At 39.1% G+C, this 17,634-nt stretch overlaps 1 protein-coding gene across 1 annotated transcript in view; it reads left to right on the top strand.

The window, feature by feature from the left end:
- KMO (kynurenine 3-monooxygenase) overlaps nucleotides 1-17,634 on the top strand; it is a 59,043-nt gene that overhangs the window by 16,002 nt on the left and 25,407 nt on the right. The window contains 4 exon segments of the mRNA XM_022579445.2: nucleotides 7,858-7,927; nucleotides 9,475-9,572; nucleotides 10,783-10,872; nucleotides 17,205-17,253. Of these exon segments, the coding sequence (XP_022435153.2) occupies nucleotides 7,858-7,927; nucleotides 9,475-9,572; nucleotides 10,783-10,872; nucleotides 17,205-17,253 (307 nt within the window).

Here is a 17,634-nt window from a genome sequence, read left to right as displayed (position 1 = left end):
AAAAAAAAAAGAAGATCAAAGGAGCTGTGATTAGTGAAACACAAAAGAGTCCAGGGCCTTGCTGGAAAGGTGTGAAGAAAGGCATGAAAAAGATATTAAGACACACAGTTTTTTATGCCAAGCACCAAGTCATATACTGTCAGCTGAGATAGCTTGATCACTGATGAGAAAATGATGACAATACAAGGTGAAGTCACTTCAGACTGAGGGATTAAGAGGGAAGCAATTTGTAATGATCTCTTCAGACACACCAAATGTTAGCAAGTAATGTGCTCTCAATTTAAGTAGTGGCTACACAGGAAAAAATGGTTTGCTTATTTATTTATTTACTTACTTTTTTTTTGTTTGGCTGCACTGGCTCTTCGTTGCTGCACACGGGCTATCTCCAGCTGCGGTGAGTGAGGGCTACTCTTTGTTGCGGTTCTCGGGCTTCTCATTGTGGTGGCTTCCCTTGTTGCGGAGCACGGACTCTAGAGCCGCAGGCTTCAGTAGTTGTGGTGCATGGGCTTAGTTGCCCTGCAGCATGTGGGATCTTCTTGGACCAGGGATCGAACCTGTGTCCCCTGCATTGGCAGGCAGATTCTTCACCACTGGACCACCAGGGAAGTCCTTACTTACTTATTATGACTGTATTTTTTAGAACAGTTTAAGGTTCACAGCAAAATTAAGGGGAATACAGAGATTTACCATATACCTCTGGCCCCATTATCAACCACCCCCACTAGAATGGTATATTTGTTGCAGTTGATGAACCTACATTGATACATCATTATCACTCAAATTTCATAGTTTACCTTGTTCACTCTTGGTGTTGTACATTCTGTGGGTTTGGATAAATGTATAAAATTAGGGTATCATACAGAGTATTTTCAATGTCCTAAAAATCCTCTGTGTTCTGCCTACTTACCACCCCTTACCTCTGGTATATTTATTTAACAAAATAATTCAACATGGATTTCTTGGTTGGCCTTTCAGGATATTAAATATGTGAATTGCTTTGCAAAATTAAATTTTTAAACTTTCCACACACTTAATGGTTTAAATAGGGACTGACTACAAAATAACCATCACAGTCTACAGAAATTGAATAACATGAAGAAAGTTAGGTGGCTGCAGTATCCATGGTGATAGGAGACACAAGCCCTGAACCATCAGATTATTAAGAAAAAGAATATCTAAGTGCTTAGATGCTAAGTTGCCTTGGAGCGGAGGAAAAAAAACTCATGTGGAGTAAATAGTAGAAGAGGACTCAGGTCCTCCTGTGCCTACAATTGTACTAATAGGTCCCCTAAACACTGCCCAGGTGCAAGCCCCTCTCCTTAATCCCCACATCCACTGGGGGCGGCTGAGAACCCAGCAGCCTCACATCTCAGAGCTCCTCTAGTTAAGTGTGCCCTCGCAGGTGTACCCTCATCCATATCTGTGATTCCTGTCTCCCTGCTGAACTTCTCTTTTCTCCCTTCCCTTCCAAAATCTTCCACAGAGCCCACTGGATCTGTTTTTAGGTAGGCAAAATTTCCAGTGTTTTCGCTTTACTTATTGTATTTCCCCTCAGACTCCTGGCCTTAGCTTAAACCTGAGGACAGCAGCTCTCTTGCAGCCTTCTCCCACAGCTCAAGTATCTCAAGATTGGGAGTTGCCATGGTACCCTTACTCTACACCGAAACTTCCAGCCCTGTCTCCATTTTTATGTGCAAATCATTTGAGGTTACTTATACTACTTATATCACCTCTGTCCCCTCACTGTTGTCGTCAATCAACCTCTAGGCCACTTCTACCCAACATTGAAGACTTCATAATCTTTTTTCTATACCCCAGCCCTGACATCACACTGAGTGACTATCAAAGTTTACATTGCTGACCCAACCAATTCCCTAGCCTGTTAGTTCCTAGAATTCTGTGCTTTCAATCCCTTCCACCTCCACCGTACTTCAGTCTCCAAGTCATCCTGGACCTCGACCTTGTCATTCCACAGAAGTGCCTCATCTACGATAATAGTGTTGGATTTAGGACTCTCTGTTCAAAGCCTCCTAACTTACTAGCTCTCTCATTCAGTTGCTTCTCCTACATCTATTCTTCACAGGGAACTCCGACTCCCCCCATTTATCAGTCCTCTCTGTTTTCCTTTCATCCCATCCAACTTGTTACTGTTCATCAATCCAAATAATACTTCAACTCCTTGCTTTCTATTCCATCCAAATGGATGGATCCCACTCTGCTTGATTCCAGTGGTTTTCTTCCTCTCCATAGAATCCAAGCTGTTCAGTGCTACAATGAAAAAAATATAACAAAACCTCAAATCTTGGGGCCACTCTTAATTCATGGTCTCAATCTTCAACTGTATGCTATTCACCCATACTTCTACTTTATTGATTAAGAGCCTATGTTCTGGAGACAGATTGGATCCATTTGAATCTTGATACCAACTCCAGCACTCACTAGCTGTGTTACCTTAGGTGAGCCACTTAACTTCTCTATGCCTCAATTTCCATATCTGTAAAACAAGATAATAAAGTATCTACTTCATATGGCTGCAGAGAAGATTAAATGAGTTAGAGCAATGAATGAATGATACATAACAACTTCTTGTTGGATTTGTACATTATTATTATTGTTTCTTTAATTGGATTTCTGTTTTATTCTTTCTAGTAGTTATTTTTAACCTTTATCATGTGTTCCTTCTACTTAGAACCCTCTTCCTCCTGACCCACCCCCACTGATTTGGCTGACTCCCGCTCAATCTTTCAGTCCTAGGTTAGATTTCATTTTTTTCTGAGAAGTCATACCCTATCTTACTCTGTAACCCTACATTTGGGTTAAGGGTCCTTTCTCCGTACTCTCATAGCTGTACTTCCCCCACCATGCTATTTATCACTGTGTTATAATCGACTGTAATCCCCTTGAGAGATCTAGATATATCTTGCTCTTGGTTGTATCCTTAGCATCTAGCACAGAGCTGGCACATAGGAAAAAATCAATATATATGTGCTAAATAAATATGTGAATAATATTTGAAAAAATGAAGATCCAGCCAAGACTGTGAACTCCCTTGGGGCAGCCATTATGTATTATCTTTGGATCACTTTTAATGCCTAACAAAGATTCTTGTAATACTTAGGAATCAATAAATATTTTTCAAATAATCATTTTTCTATATCTCTTGAAAGTTGTTTTTAAAATTCCAAAGGATTCATACTCTTTATCAATTTGCTTCTTCTCTACATGTCAAAATAGTTTCATTCTTCAACTCAACTGAAACATAGTCTTCTCCAGTAAGCTTTTACCAATCCCTTTGTTCTGGCTATCTATTGCTGTGTAACAAACTACCCCAAAACTTAGTGGCCTAAAACAACAGTCTATTATTACGCCTCACAGTTCTGTGGGTGTTCTGCCATGTACCTGGGGCTGCAGTCATCTGAAGACTTGACTAAGCTGCATGTCCAAGATGGCGCACTCCCATGGCTGGCAGTTTGTGTTGGTTGTTGATGAGTGAAACGCTCCGCTGAGGCTCTTAACGAGAGCAACTGCATGGGTACTGTCCATGTGGCTTGGGTTTCTCACACATAACAGCCTCCAGATAGGTACTCTTCTTATATGATCACTGGCTTCCAAAAGGCAGGAAGCAGAAGCTTCCAGGCCAGCTAAGGACTATGCCTGGAAATGGCTCAGGTGTCGCTTCTACTGCATTTTATTGATCAAGGCTATCACAGGCCCTCCTGGATTCAAGAAAGTGAAGAAATAAACTCCACTTCTTGCTGAAGGAGTGTTGAGATCAAATAACAGAAGGGGTATTGTTATGACCATCTTTGAAAAATACAATCTGCTAGATCCCTTAAGGCAAAATTAATCCCTTTCTTGTATGTTCTGTAAGATTTCCTTTAGTCCTTTTTTTTTCTTTCTTTTAACATTGATTTCCACCTCTGGGCTGAGAATTATTTTGCAGGGAAAGGTATCTCAATCTATATGCACGAAACATTGGGTAAATGGAATAAAATTATATGACTAAAACATATAATTATTTAAAAATTATATATAAATGTTTTATGATTAAATTTATTATATATATTTTTAACCAACCCATATATGAAATCCAGATACTGTGGGGGATCGGCAAAATTTTTATATAAAATCTACTAAACATTGATTAGTTTATATGTTTGTCTCTTCTTGAACTAGATTAAACTAGATTGAACTAGATTGACACCTGAACTAAATTAGGTGTCAGTGGGCCTGAGTACTTGGCTTGACAATCTTTAGATCCCTAAAATCTAGCAGATTAAATCATGCATAACAGATGCTCAATATAATTTGGTTTGGTTTGGTTACAAATTTTATTTAAAAATGTAATCTCTACCATTCATTTATACATTCAACAAATATTGACCAGGTACTGATTATGTTGCAAACACAATGGTTTTGGGCAGGGATAAAATGGTGAGCAAAAACAGTTTGCAGCTTAGTGGGGTAGACAGATATTGATTACAGAATCACCCTAAGGATGTAAACTTTTAATTGTGATAAGCACTTTGTATTAGTTTCCTAGGGCTGCTGTAACAGAATACCACAAACAAGTGGTTTAAAAAATAAATATTCATTGTTTCACAGTTCTGGAGGCTAGAAGCCTAAAATCAAGGTGTCAGGAGGGTTGGCTCCTTCTGAGGGATGTGAGAGAAAGATCTGTTCCGGGTCTCTCTCCTTGGCTTGTAGATGGACGTCTTCTCCCTGTGTCTCTTCACATCATCTTCCCTCTATGAGTGTTTCAGTATCCAAATCCCCCTTTTTATAAGGACTCCCATCATATTGGATTTGGGGGCACCCTAGTGACCCCATTTTAACTTAATTTCTTCTGTAAATACCTTGTCTCCAAATAAGGTCACACTGAGTTACTGGGGTTAAGACTTCATCATATGAATTTGGGGGTGTCACAATTCAACCCTTAACATTTCTCAAAGAAAAAGTCTGTAGCACTATGGGAACACATAAGAAGGGGTTTGAGGTAGTTAGAGTGGCTGAGGAAGGCTTCCTTAAGGAAGTAAAGCTGAGTGGAGACCTGAGAATGAATGGTCATTTACTAGAAAAAGAGAAGAAGATTGTTAGCCACAGAAATCTTTTGGTGAGGGAGAGCATGATGAGTACAAGCAGCTGAAAGAAGGCTAGCAAAGCTGGGGCAGAACAGTGATGTGATCTCCATAATGTAAAAATATTATGGAGAAAATCTTAGGCCTACAATGATGTCATTTTTCTCTGCGAAGATTATGTTTACTTCTGTCAGGTGGCTGTGGTTACCAACAATCCCAGATGAACATAATCCAATCAGGGCTAGACATGATTCCTAAGCCTACTTTGTTCCTTTTGATCATTGATTTATTTCCAGTTTACCCTACTTCTAAGATATACCTGTTTAGGTTCCTAACCCAAAGCCTGGGCATTTATTAAACCCTCCTGAACAGGAGGTTGGGGTACATGTCCTAAACTCCAGATTTTGTCCCTCTAACTTCATGAATCTATCAAAAATTCTGTTGAAATTCTTTGCCTCCCCTGTAATCAGTAGATAACCCTAGGTGTGGCTCCAAATGCCAAGTTCACCTGCCTGGGCTTTCTTTTTCTCTTAGCAGAAGATTTCGTTCAAATGACCTGTTTCACTATTACACCAAATGGCTGCTTGTGGAGAATCAATGGTCAAGAAGTCAGATGAATGCTGGTAGAATAAAAAGGAAACTTGACATTAATCGAGCACAATGATTATGATAACTAGCAGCAGAATGGTGAAAATGAAAAGAGATGGATAGATGGAGAAACATTACAGGGTAGAATTGGCAGAACTTGGAATGGATTGGATGTGGGGAATGAGAGAGAGAGAGGTGCCACAGACGACTCTTAGATTTCTAGTTTGAGCAACTGGATGGATGAGATGTCATTCATTGAGACATCCCATCCATCCCATGTGAAGAGAACTGACACAATTTGGGGCAAGGATCACAAGTTTCAATTTGTATCTGTTGATTCTGAGGTGCTTTGAGACATTTAAAATGTACATCAATTAAACATCTATATGCACGAGCTCAAAAAAGAGATCTGAGTGGGAGATGTAAGTTTTTGCATCACCATGGATGTGGAAGATAGACCAGGATGGAGGCTTAAGAAGCCCCAACATTTGATTGTCCTTCTTTGCAAGGGTGAAAGACAGAAAGAGGCAATGGCCAGAGATGTATGGAAAAAAACAGAAAATGAAGGAAATTTAGTGTTTCAAGAAGAAAGGTTAGTTAACAGTATTGAATGCTGCTGAAAATTCGAGTGTGATAATTAAATATAGATGGCATTCTTAAATTTAAGTTGCTAGTGGTGAGGCATTAATCACTGCAACCTATATAAAGCTATTTAGGAGGGCAACGCTATAAAGCTTTGAGAAGACAATATACAAAAACGTTGTTATAATCTCAAAGTAGGGAAAGATTTCTTAAGCAGGATACCAAATGCATTAACGATAATGTAAAAGATTCTTAAATGTGACTACATTAAAATAGATTCTCATCATTAAAGATAGTATATAGTTTAAAAAGCAAGCCACAGAATGGAAGAAGGTATTTGCAACATTTAAAAATGACAGACCCTGTACTCAGATCTCTGAATAGCTCAAATGATCGGTAGAAGAAAAAACAGACTACTCAACCGAAAATGGGCAAGACAGACACTTTACAAGAGAGGGGATGCAAATAGGTAATCAATATACGAAAAAGTGTTCAATCTCTTTATTAATAACTATTTATTTATGTAAATTAAACCTATACTCCTCCTCACCTTACCCAACCACTACTATGTTTAAAAGTTTGAGACCACCAAATGCTGGCAACAAAGACGAACTCTCAGAAGCTGCTGGTAGGAAAACACATTAGTATAAAATTTTGAAACAGTTTGGCATAATAAAGGTGAAGATACATAAACCTTTGACCAGGGATTCCACTTCTGTGCATAAAACCCTAAAGAAAAATCATGCACATGTGTGCCAGGACACATGTACAGAAATGTTCTTTGCAGCATTGTTAATTAACCCAGGCCATCAATTCACAATATACACATATATCAAAGCATTACGCTGTATACCTTAAATTTATACAATTTATATATCGATTAGATCTCAATAAAACTGGAAAAAATAATATTCTCAGGACAGAAACAACTCAAATGTCCTTCAACAGTAAAATGGTTAAATAGTCTGTGAGATTTCACATAATGAAGAATCATACAGTAATGAAAATGGATTTTATGCGAGATCATATGGATGGATCTCATCAGCATATTATTGAGTTAAAGAAACATCTGCAAAAAAAATACACAAGTGTGATTCTAATTATCTGATTCAAAAGCAGACAAAATTAAATTATATTGCCTAGGGAGGTATACGTAAGTGGTAAAAATATAAAGAAACAAAGATTGGTTATCACAAAAGTCAGAACGTTTACCTCTAGGTGAAAGTTTGGGGATTGTAACCGGGGAGGAGTTTGGGAGAGATATAGGAGATTGGCAATGTTCTACTTTTTGATCAGAGTGGCTATATGGGTGTTTGCTTTCTAATTATTCTGTAAACAGTACACATGGTTTATGATTGTTCTGTATGAAAGTTATATCTCATCATAAAAAAGTAAAAAAAAAAGAAAAACCAAAACTTCCTTGAAAATTATACCGCTTAATGTTGAGTTAATCCCATTATTTTTGCAAATGGTATTTTCCTGTAGTGATTGAGTAAATCAGTGTAATGACTGACGCTATGACCACACATGATGTTGCATTTAGCAAGCAAAAATTCCCTGTATTTGTGGAATCAGATACAAATTTGAAAAAAATTGCTTTGATTCCTAGGTGGGATCATTAAATGCATGCTTCCTTGCCAAGAGGAATTTCCAAGTTAATGTATATGAAGCTAGAGAAGGTAAGACAATACTGAATAATGTGAGATGTTGTTCTGATTCTTTGACTTCTTCCTCCTTACATTTTTTTCTTTTTTTTTTAACATCGTTATTGGAGTATAATTGCTTTACAATGGTGTGTTAGTTTCTGCTTTATAACAAAGTGAATCAGTTTTACATATACATATATCCCCATATCCCCTCTCTCTTGCGTCTCCCTCCCACTCTCCCTATCCCACCCCTCTAGGTGGTCACAAAGCACCGAGCTGATCTCCCTGTGCTATGCAGCTGCTTCCCACTAGCTATCTGTTTTACATTTGGTAGTGTATATATGTCCATGCCACTCTCTCACTTCTTCCCAGCTTACCCTTCCCCCTCCCCGTGTCCTCAAGTCCATTCTCTACATCTGCATCTTTATTCCTGTCCTGCCCCTAGGTTCTTCAGAACCACTTTTTTTTTTAGATTCCATATATATGTGTTTGCATACGGTATTTGTTTTTCTTTCTGACTTACTTCACTCTCTATGAGAGTCTCTAGGTCCACCCACCTCACTGCAAATAACTCAACTTCATTTCTTTTTATGGCTGAGTAATATTCCATTGCATACATGTACCACATCTTCTTTATCCATTCATCTGTCAATGGACACTTAGGTTGCTTCCATGTCCTGGCTATTGTAAATAGAGCTACAGTGAACATTATGGTACATGTCTCTCTCTCTTTTTTTAAAAAAAATTATTTATTTATTTATTTTATGGCTGGTTTGGGTCTTCGTTTCTGTGCAAGGGCCTTCTCTAGTTGCGGCAAGCGAGGGCCACTCTTCATTGCAGTGCGCGGGCCTCTCACTGTCGTGGCCTCTCTTGTTGCGGAGCACAGGCTTCAGACGCGCAGGCTCAGTAGTTGTGGCTCACGGGCCCAGTTGCTCCGCGGCATGTGGGATCTTCCCAGACCAGGGCTCAAACCTGTGTACCCTGCATTGGCAGGCGGAGTCCCAACCACTGCACCACCAGAGAAGCCCCTACATGTCTCTTTTTGAATTATGGTTTTCTCAGTGTATATGCCCAGTAGTGGGATTGCTGGGTCATATAGTAGTTCTATTTTTAGTCTTTTAAAGAACCTGCATACTGTTTTCCATAGTGGCTATATCAATTTACATTCCTACCAACAGTGCAAGAGGGTTCCCTTTTCTCCACACCCTCTCCAGCATTTACTGTTTATAGATTTTTTGATGATGGCCATTCTGACCAGTGTGAGGTGATACCTCATTGTAGTTTTGATTTGCATTTCTCTAATGATTAGTGATGTTGAGCATCCTTTCATTTGTTTGTTGGCAACTCCTTAGATTTTAAAAAGAAAAAAAATTTAAAAGATGCACTGTTAGATTTCATTAAAAACCTCAACTATCTAAATTTAATTTAATGCAAATATATTACTATCCGTGTTTTCTTTAAAAGAGTTAGCAAGGTCTTTTAATTTGGTCCAGATGGCACCAGTTTTTCAGGTGCTCTATGCTTATCCTGTATTAGGATATAAGAAAGTGTGTGTAACATGGGGTTTACTTCCATCTTAGATATCCGAGTGGCTAAATTTGCACGGGGAAGAAGCATTAATTTGGCCCTTTCTTATAGAGGACGACAAGCCTTGAAATCCATTGGCCTGGAAGATCAGGTACCTTGTTAATGCATTTTCCTTATAGAAAATAACATCTGCTGTTTTTCAACAACTGCGCGGTCTTGATTTCTCCTAGTTCAAAGCACCACTTAATGCCAAAAAAAACCTCTGCATGAGAGCTCATTTTACAAAGGTTTTCAAACTTCTAAATTTCACAGCAGGGTGAACATTTCACACTTGAGGCACCTGGGGGGACCAGAGCAGGTTGTGGGGCAGGCAGATACTGTATCAGATGGGAACTTGACCGTCACTTCTGACACTGGGCTCTCAACAGTATCGTGAACCTCTGCCTACAGAAGTGTGATCTGAGATGGCATCCAGGGTGAGAGGAGGCGGGCGAACTCCGTTCTTTTGACTACTTAGGTCCATAATCTCTTATCCACAACTCTGTACTCCAGAAGTTCTGGGACTAGAAAGCTTTTTCATCACCCACTCAGCAGCAAATTTGACCTGATGTGAGGCTTTTTATAGCCTTTTTTTAAAAAATCTCATTTCATGTGAATGTGTTTTACTAAAGAAATATTGTGTTATGGGGCGGTGCCCTAGACTCCTCTGTGTGTCATATAATAACCACATATGCACTACATTGCCTATCTAAAATTTGAAAACTTCTGAATTCTGAAACCAATGAGCTCTCAGTGTTTGGATTGTGTGCCTGTTGCAGATTTTCCTTATATGGATTCAATGTTGCCAAACTTCTCACTATCATGTCTCTTGGAAATGTGAAGAGAAATAATATATTTTTATTGATAGCACTTTTGCAACAGTGTGTCTTTGAAATGATATATAAGTCAATATAACTGCCATTTGCATTTCCACATTTTTCTTAGGCATGTGTAGGAAAGCACATTGCACTGGATTTCAGGAATCCTGGGATTTACTCCTCATGCATTACTCTCTTTTGTGATCATGAGAAAAATAACTTAATCTCTCTGACAATGAACCATTTCTTCGCTTGTAATATTTGCTTTAGACCAAATAAACTTGACATCTATTCTAAAATCGAAGGGTTAAAAAAAACCTAAAAAGTAAAATTTGCAGGAACATAGTTTTTATTGATTTTCTACCATACTGTGTTCTCATGGACCTTTACATTTTTTGATTTTTGGAAAATACTTGAATAATCACATTTTAAAATCGATATCTATCTTATTTGCATGAGGCCACATTATGGAAATTGAAATTGATATTTCTGATTTTATTTCAGATTGTAGCCCAAGGTATCCCCATGAGAGCAAGAATGATTCACTCTCTTTCAGGAAAAAAGTCTGCAATTCCCTATGGGACAAAGTCACAGGTAGGTTTACCTGGAGATTCTTTTTTTGTAAAATGGTAATAACTGAGTCTAGTGTCTGGAACCTGCTACTTTCTTGTTGGCCCTGCCTTTCTTCTCTAACCTATCTTTGACATTGCTTGCCTGTTTAGAATGCAAGAACATATACTAGTTAATTCATATGAGATGCTTAGAAAGGGCCCAGTCCCTAATAACCATTCAATAATGGTTATTATTGTTATTGCTATTAGGCTGTTTTATGCCTCTATGCTTCACTCATACTGGCCTGGGATGCCCTTTCCCTCCCATCTCCTTTCAACTAGATAGAGATTACCATGTATTTATTGTTAAGCATACTATGCAAGAACAGCGCTATGCAAACTTAAGTTTTATGATGCTATTGCTTCCCCCTGACTCTCTTGCCTCAAATTATTATTATTCTAGTTGTAATAGTTATAATAGCATTTATAGAATGAACTGGAAATGCTTTCAGCATTGTATAATTTCTCAAACAGAGGCCAGATGATGATGTAGTGTTTAAGAAGGAAAATCCATTATCCTACTTTGTGTTTTTCTTCTTATCTTTGAAATAGTAATGTACGGAGTTGGGCAAAGTATTTTTATCTGATTACACTTTCTTTCTATGTTTATTTCTTTGAGAGACAGAATGAATGTACCATAAACCTATCAACCATAGAAAAACCCCTGCTTACTTTATCCAGCAATGCCTCATTTTGCAGAGCCCAAGTGAGGTTCATATTCTTCTGAGTCTCTGATCCTCTGCAGAGCGTCCATTGTAGGTAGATCAGCACTTCTCAGACTCACCTGGGATCTTGTTAAAATACACAGTCTGATTCTGTAGGGCTGGGGTGGAGGCTGAGGTTCTGCAAACCAAATTCACCCAGGTGGTGTCCATGCTGCAGGTCCACAGACCACACTTTGGGTAGCAAGAAATAAAGCACATATGCTCTTGGGAGTAAGGTCTTTGTGGATCTTGTGCTGATTAAAGAAGCTGAAGCACCTCATACTCATTATGGTGGCTACTATCAAAAAATAAGTGTTGGTGAGGGTGTGGAGAAATAGGAACCTTGTACACTGTGGGTGAGAATGTAAATTGGTGCATCTACTGTGGAAAACAGTGTGGTGGTTCCTCAAAAAATTAAAAATAGAACTACCATATGATTCAGCAATTCCACTTCTAGGTATATATTCAAAAGAACTGAAAGCAGGGTCTGGCAGAGATACTTGAACACCCATGATCATAGCAGCATTATTCTCAGTAGTCAACAAGTAAAAGCAACCAAAATGTCCATTGATGGATGGATAAACAAAATGTGGTATATACTTATGTGAGATAATAGAAAAAATACATACAGGTCTCCGCACTTGTTCCTGACACAGGGCTCCTAAAACCCTTGTAATCTTCTAAGTGATAAAAACACTAGGAGCATCTTTTGTTCTAATATTTGGTCTTTGGTTCCTTACACAGAGTTCCTAAATCCCTTGGAATTTCCTGGGTGACAGCAGTGTCTTTCCAGGTAACTCTGGATGGACTCCTGGATGGGGGCTGGTCACCAGAAAGACCAACTCATGATTAGAAGCTTGGAACTTTCAGACACAACCCCCATTCTCCAGAGGAGGGAGAGGGGCTGGAAATGGAGTTAATTATCCATCATGCCTACATGATAAAGCCTCCATAAAAATTCCAAAAGTATGGGGCCCAGAGAGCTTCCAGGTTCATGAACACATGGAGGTACTGAGAGAGTGGCACACCCAGAGATGGCAAATACATACTTTATCCTATGCATCTCTTCCACCTAGATGTTCATCTGTATCCTTTATCATATTCTTTTATAATAAACTGGTAAATGTAAGTAACCTGTTTCCCTGAATTCTGTGAGCCACTCTAGCAAATTGGTTGAACTTGAAGAGGGGATCATGGCAACTTCTGATTTATAGCTGATTAGTCAGAAGCACAGGTGACAAACTGCATTTGCAATTGGCGTGTGAAGGAGAGGAATGGTCTTGTAGGGCTGAGCTTTTAACCTGTGGAATCTGACGCCATCTCCAAGTTAGTAGTGTCAGAATAAACTATAGGGTGCCCAGCTGGAGTTGCAGAGAATTGCTGGTTTGAGGAAAACTCCCACATGTATATGGTGTCAGAAGTGTGGTGAGCGTGGTAATAGTATGAGAGTAAAGGAGAGACACACAGCAGAGGTGTAGGTTTTCTATACAACATAAAAAGGAATACCATTCAGCCTTCAAAAAGAAGGAAGTTCTGATATTCTACAACATAGATAAACCTTAGATAAACTAAGCTAAATAAGCCAGTCACAAAATGTTAAGTACTATATAATTCTGCTTATGTAAGGTATCTAGAGTAGTTATATTCATAGAAAGAGAAAGTAGAATGGCGGTTGACAGGACCTGGAGGAAGGGAGGAATGGGGAGCTATTATTTAATGGGGACATGTCGAGTTTCAGGTTTACAAGATGAAGAGTTCTGTGGATGGATGGTTCTGATAGTAGCGCAACAATGTAAATGTATTTAATGCCATCAAACTGTATATTTAAAAATGGTTAAGATGGTAAATTTTGTGTGCGTTTAAAAAGTAATTGAAGGGCTTCCCTGGTGGCGCAGTGGTTGAGAGTCTGCCTGCCGATGCAGGGGACACGAGTTCGTGCCCCGGTTCGGGAAGATCCCACATGCCGCAGAGTGGCTGGGCCTGTGAGCCATGGCCGCTGAGCCTGCGCGTCCAGAGCCTGTGCTCTGCAACGGGAGAGGCTACAGCAGTGAAAGGCCCGCGTACCGCAAAAAAAAAAAAAAGTAATTGAAAAGTAAAACATTCCAACGACTAAGTGGGAATGAGGGGGTAGTGGGGAAGGACTAAAATTTTCTATTTAATGACTTTTTAGAAATAATAACCTGCTTATTTTGGCATTATGAAAACTTAGGTACAGAGTCTTAATACATGAGCCTGGCAGGGGAAGGAAGGGAAAGACAGTCCACTGACCATCCATAGTCAGATAAATGTCTTCAGATAATTAATATGTCCTGTTTAATTGGCCCCAAATTGAGCTTGGTGCTATAAGAAAGAAAAGAATTGCCTCTTCTTGATAGGCAAGTAAGATTTACACATGCAAGTCAAGTATAAACTATACTAACTAAATGTATCTTTTCTGGAAGCAATAATTGTCCTCCTGTGCTATGCTAGCCATGCCCTGTGCTAGTTGCTGAGCAACAGGAGAGGAGCTTGCAACCTGGGGAGGACAGGTAGTAATCAAGTTCTTGTGAAAAGAACTCACCCGAGTGATGGCAGGGGCACTCAGCTATATGGTTCAGAGTGGGAGGAAAGCTTTCATTTTCAGAGAAGAGAAGGTGAGGCTTGAAACAGACATTTTGTTTAAGTCTTAGATTGGCAGCGAAATAGCACTGTTCCAATCAAATGACAGTCTATCTATGGAGGGACGTTGGGTGAGACCAAATTTCTAAACAATGTAAATTTTTAAGTGTCACGTGTGTCCAGTGATGAGAAAACTTGCAAAGAATCTCACAGCGATCAGCAGCTTTAGATGCATTGACTCCAACCACCTTGGAGAAAGAAACAGGCTGCATGATCACATGAGGTCAGCAGCAAGGGAGAAACAAGACAGGTTTCCTTACAGACAACAGCCAGCGAGCATGGTGTAGGAGGCCCTCAGAGGAGTGCTGGTAGTACTGCTTAGTTGCACTGTTTCTTTTTGCTAAAATGAGAGCGACTCGTAATAGTCATCCCACCTTTCTCTTGGATTAACATTGTGCTGAGGAGGTCCAATTCAGCATATCCATCCCTTCCCCAGAGATTGAACCAATAAAATATGAATAGGTCAAGGAGTAAGATATGGTTCAAAAATAACAGGGAAGCTAGATGAAAAGAGTGACTTGGACTTGAGGCTAAAATTGACTTCCTTACCCTCACAGAGAGAGAAAGAGAGAAAGAGAGGGAGAGAGAGAGAGAGAGAGAGAGAGAGAGAGAGAGAGAGAGAGAGGAGCAGTTTCATCACCAGTGACTCCCCAGGAAGTTGAAAGTGTTGGTGGGAGTTCTCATTTCGGGGCCTTCAATATGGAAGGAGGAAATGATCCTTCCCCATCAATCTTGCCATTTCTCAATTCTTAACAATTGAGTTAATGCTAAATTTATAGCTTTGCATCACTGTCTTTATACTGGAGTTGAACATGGGGTCTCCTTATCTTTTAAGAACTATATAAAATTGCTCTGAATTGGTCGATTTCACAGACTGTGGAAGTGCAAAGCCATCCCCATGACCCCAGGATTTCTTCGAATGCTCAGGGAGCCTACCTACTGTCCTATGGACTTCTTGGTGTCCACTCCCTCTCCTCTAGTATTGGCTGTGTACCATGATGGCCACACATGAAACTCACCATTTTCACCATTTTCCATACAAAAAGCACTCACTCAAAATACACATGAATATGCTGAAGACTTGGGGGTCATGGAAGGTCCACCTTGCACAGGACACAGCAAACAATTTATAAATTTCTAGTGTGTACAGTTTGACCTCTGAAATCCTTTCTATACCCCCTTCTCTGAGCCTCCCTCCCCCAGCTGTTATTTCTCTGCCCTTTCTCCCTTGTGGTGACTGTCTTACTGGTTCCTCCCATTTCCCTCCCCAGTTGCCAAATATCAAAATACTCTCTAATATACAGAGCGGGTCAGAGTTACCCCAATTCTTCTTGCTAAACTCCTATACCCAAAATACAGAAATGGTGTCCCCTTACTAGAAAACATTCTCATTTGAAGGCTTTCAGGACTAGAATGTAAACATTTTTTCCTAGCATATTTGAAAAAGTCAGCACTGCAACTATTGTCTTACGAATCTCCAAAGGAGATTATCCTACTTCTTTTAGGTTTGGTTACAAGGGCCACTTTATAGCTTTTGACTTGTTTGTTCTTATTCTTACTTATTCTTCACAAGATAAGCCTTTTAGAATATGTATTGGAGAAGTGAAGCTTGATGTGAGTGACTCTAACTTTTGGTTATAATAAGATACTGCTCAAAGATATGGAGTAGATTAGACCGGGACTCTCCCTGGCCTTCCTGCAGGACCAACATGTCTGTTGGTTCCCAGATTATTAGTTCCCAGATTATCTCAACTAAGCCTGATAGGAATCAACTGAAAGGGAAAGAATATTTTCCTCACATTAATAAGCCTTTATAGTTTGAATGTTTCCTAATATACTTTGAATAACAAGTGTGGTTTCTATGGAAATGCAATGATTAATAATGTAGAAGACTAGAAAACAACCATGAGGCAGAGAATGAAGACATCCCTGTTAATTTTAATTTATAGCAAAGACACAGGAAGCTCCTCCTCAGTCACTGCTTCTGTATCATGACCAAGTTATTTTTACACCATGTATAGATTTAGCTGTTAATTTTAAATGCCTATATTTGAATGAGGTGAAGATTAATAAATTACCATATTTGTGTTAAATGTTGTCCCATAATTTGGAAAATTATATGCTTTAAAATTTTAAAGCAATAGACTTGCCCTGAATTGCAAGACTGCATTATGACTTTCATGAGCTCTAGATAGGCACTTTTGCCTTTGTGAGACCCTTTCTCTATAAAACAATAAATATTGAAAATTAGATTGTATGAGTGCATTGATATAAAGATTATATTAATCTTGAATATAATCCAGACTGGATTCATTCTTATATATACTCATTATATTTTTTTCTTCTGATTTTAAAATAAACTAAAATTAAAATATTTTCATGAATCCCTGAAAATATCATGGGCCCTATGCACTGTTCTGACCGTGCCTCATGGAACAGTTGGCCCTATGAAGTCAGAAACAACCAACACATGTCCCAGCTGGGTTCCACCTACTCCTAGCAACCCTCACCCCACCACAACCACACCACACACACACAGCCTTTCACACTGAAATGAAGGCTTTCAAAGTAGTTTCTTTGGGAATTAGTACATTTATTCTAGTAGTGCTGTCATTTCTGAAGTTTTTTACGCAGCTCGATTTGGAGACTTAAGATGAATATATGAGATTTATGTTTGATTGTTAAAACTATCTTTCTTAGTGAAAATAACGTTTTTGCTGCCAGAAAAAGGTTTGTTTTTTATAGTATCGAACCTAAGTTTAAACGTGAACATTGTATAACATGTATTTGATTAAAGTGTTTATAGAAAAAAGTTACTTAGTTAAATGGTTATAAAACTGAGCTTGCAACCTTCTGCTAAATGATTAATATTTCCTATTGCTGAGTGAATAAGATAGAAGCATATTTGTCCATTCTTCAGAAACAAACAGTATCTATTATATTTTTCTTGCAGTATATTCTTTCTATAAGCAGAGAAAATCTAAGCAAGGATCTATTGACTGGTAAGTCCAGTGCTTTATTCACCAGTTTTCACTTTCTGTAAAGCACATGAGACTAATGATTGTCGCATGATTTACTGAGATTTGTTTACTATTCCTTTTTTGGGGGGTTATTAAGAGCAAGACTATGTACAATACAAAGTGTTTCTTTAAAAGTAGAGGGTTTCCCTGGTGGCGCAGTGGTTGAGAGTCCGCCTGCCGATGGAGGGGACACAGGTTCGTGCCCCGGTCCAGGAAGATCTCACATGCCGCGGAGCGGCTAGGCCCGTGAGCCATGGACGCTGAGCCTGCGCGTCCGGAGCCTGTGCTCTGCAACGGGAGAGGCCACAACAGTGAGAGGACCGCGCACCGCAAAAAAAAAAAAAAAGTAGTGGTGATGCATCT

This window comes from Delphinapterus leucas, chromosome 1 (genome assembly GCF_059928025.1).
Source record: "Delphinapterus leucas isolate spDelLeu-1000000601 "Yukka" chromosome 1, BTC_Dleu_Yukka2, whole genome shotgun sequence".
NCBI classification, from domain to species: Eukaryota; Metazoa; Chordata; class Mammalia; order Artiodactyla; family Monodontidae; genus Delphinapterus; species Delphinapterus leucas.
Note: the sequence above shows the minus strand (reverse complement) of the source record. Positions and strands in the feature narration are given on the sequence as shown.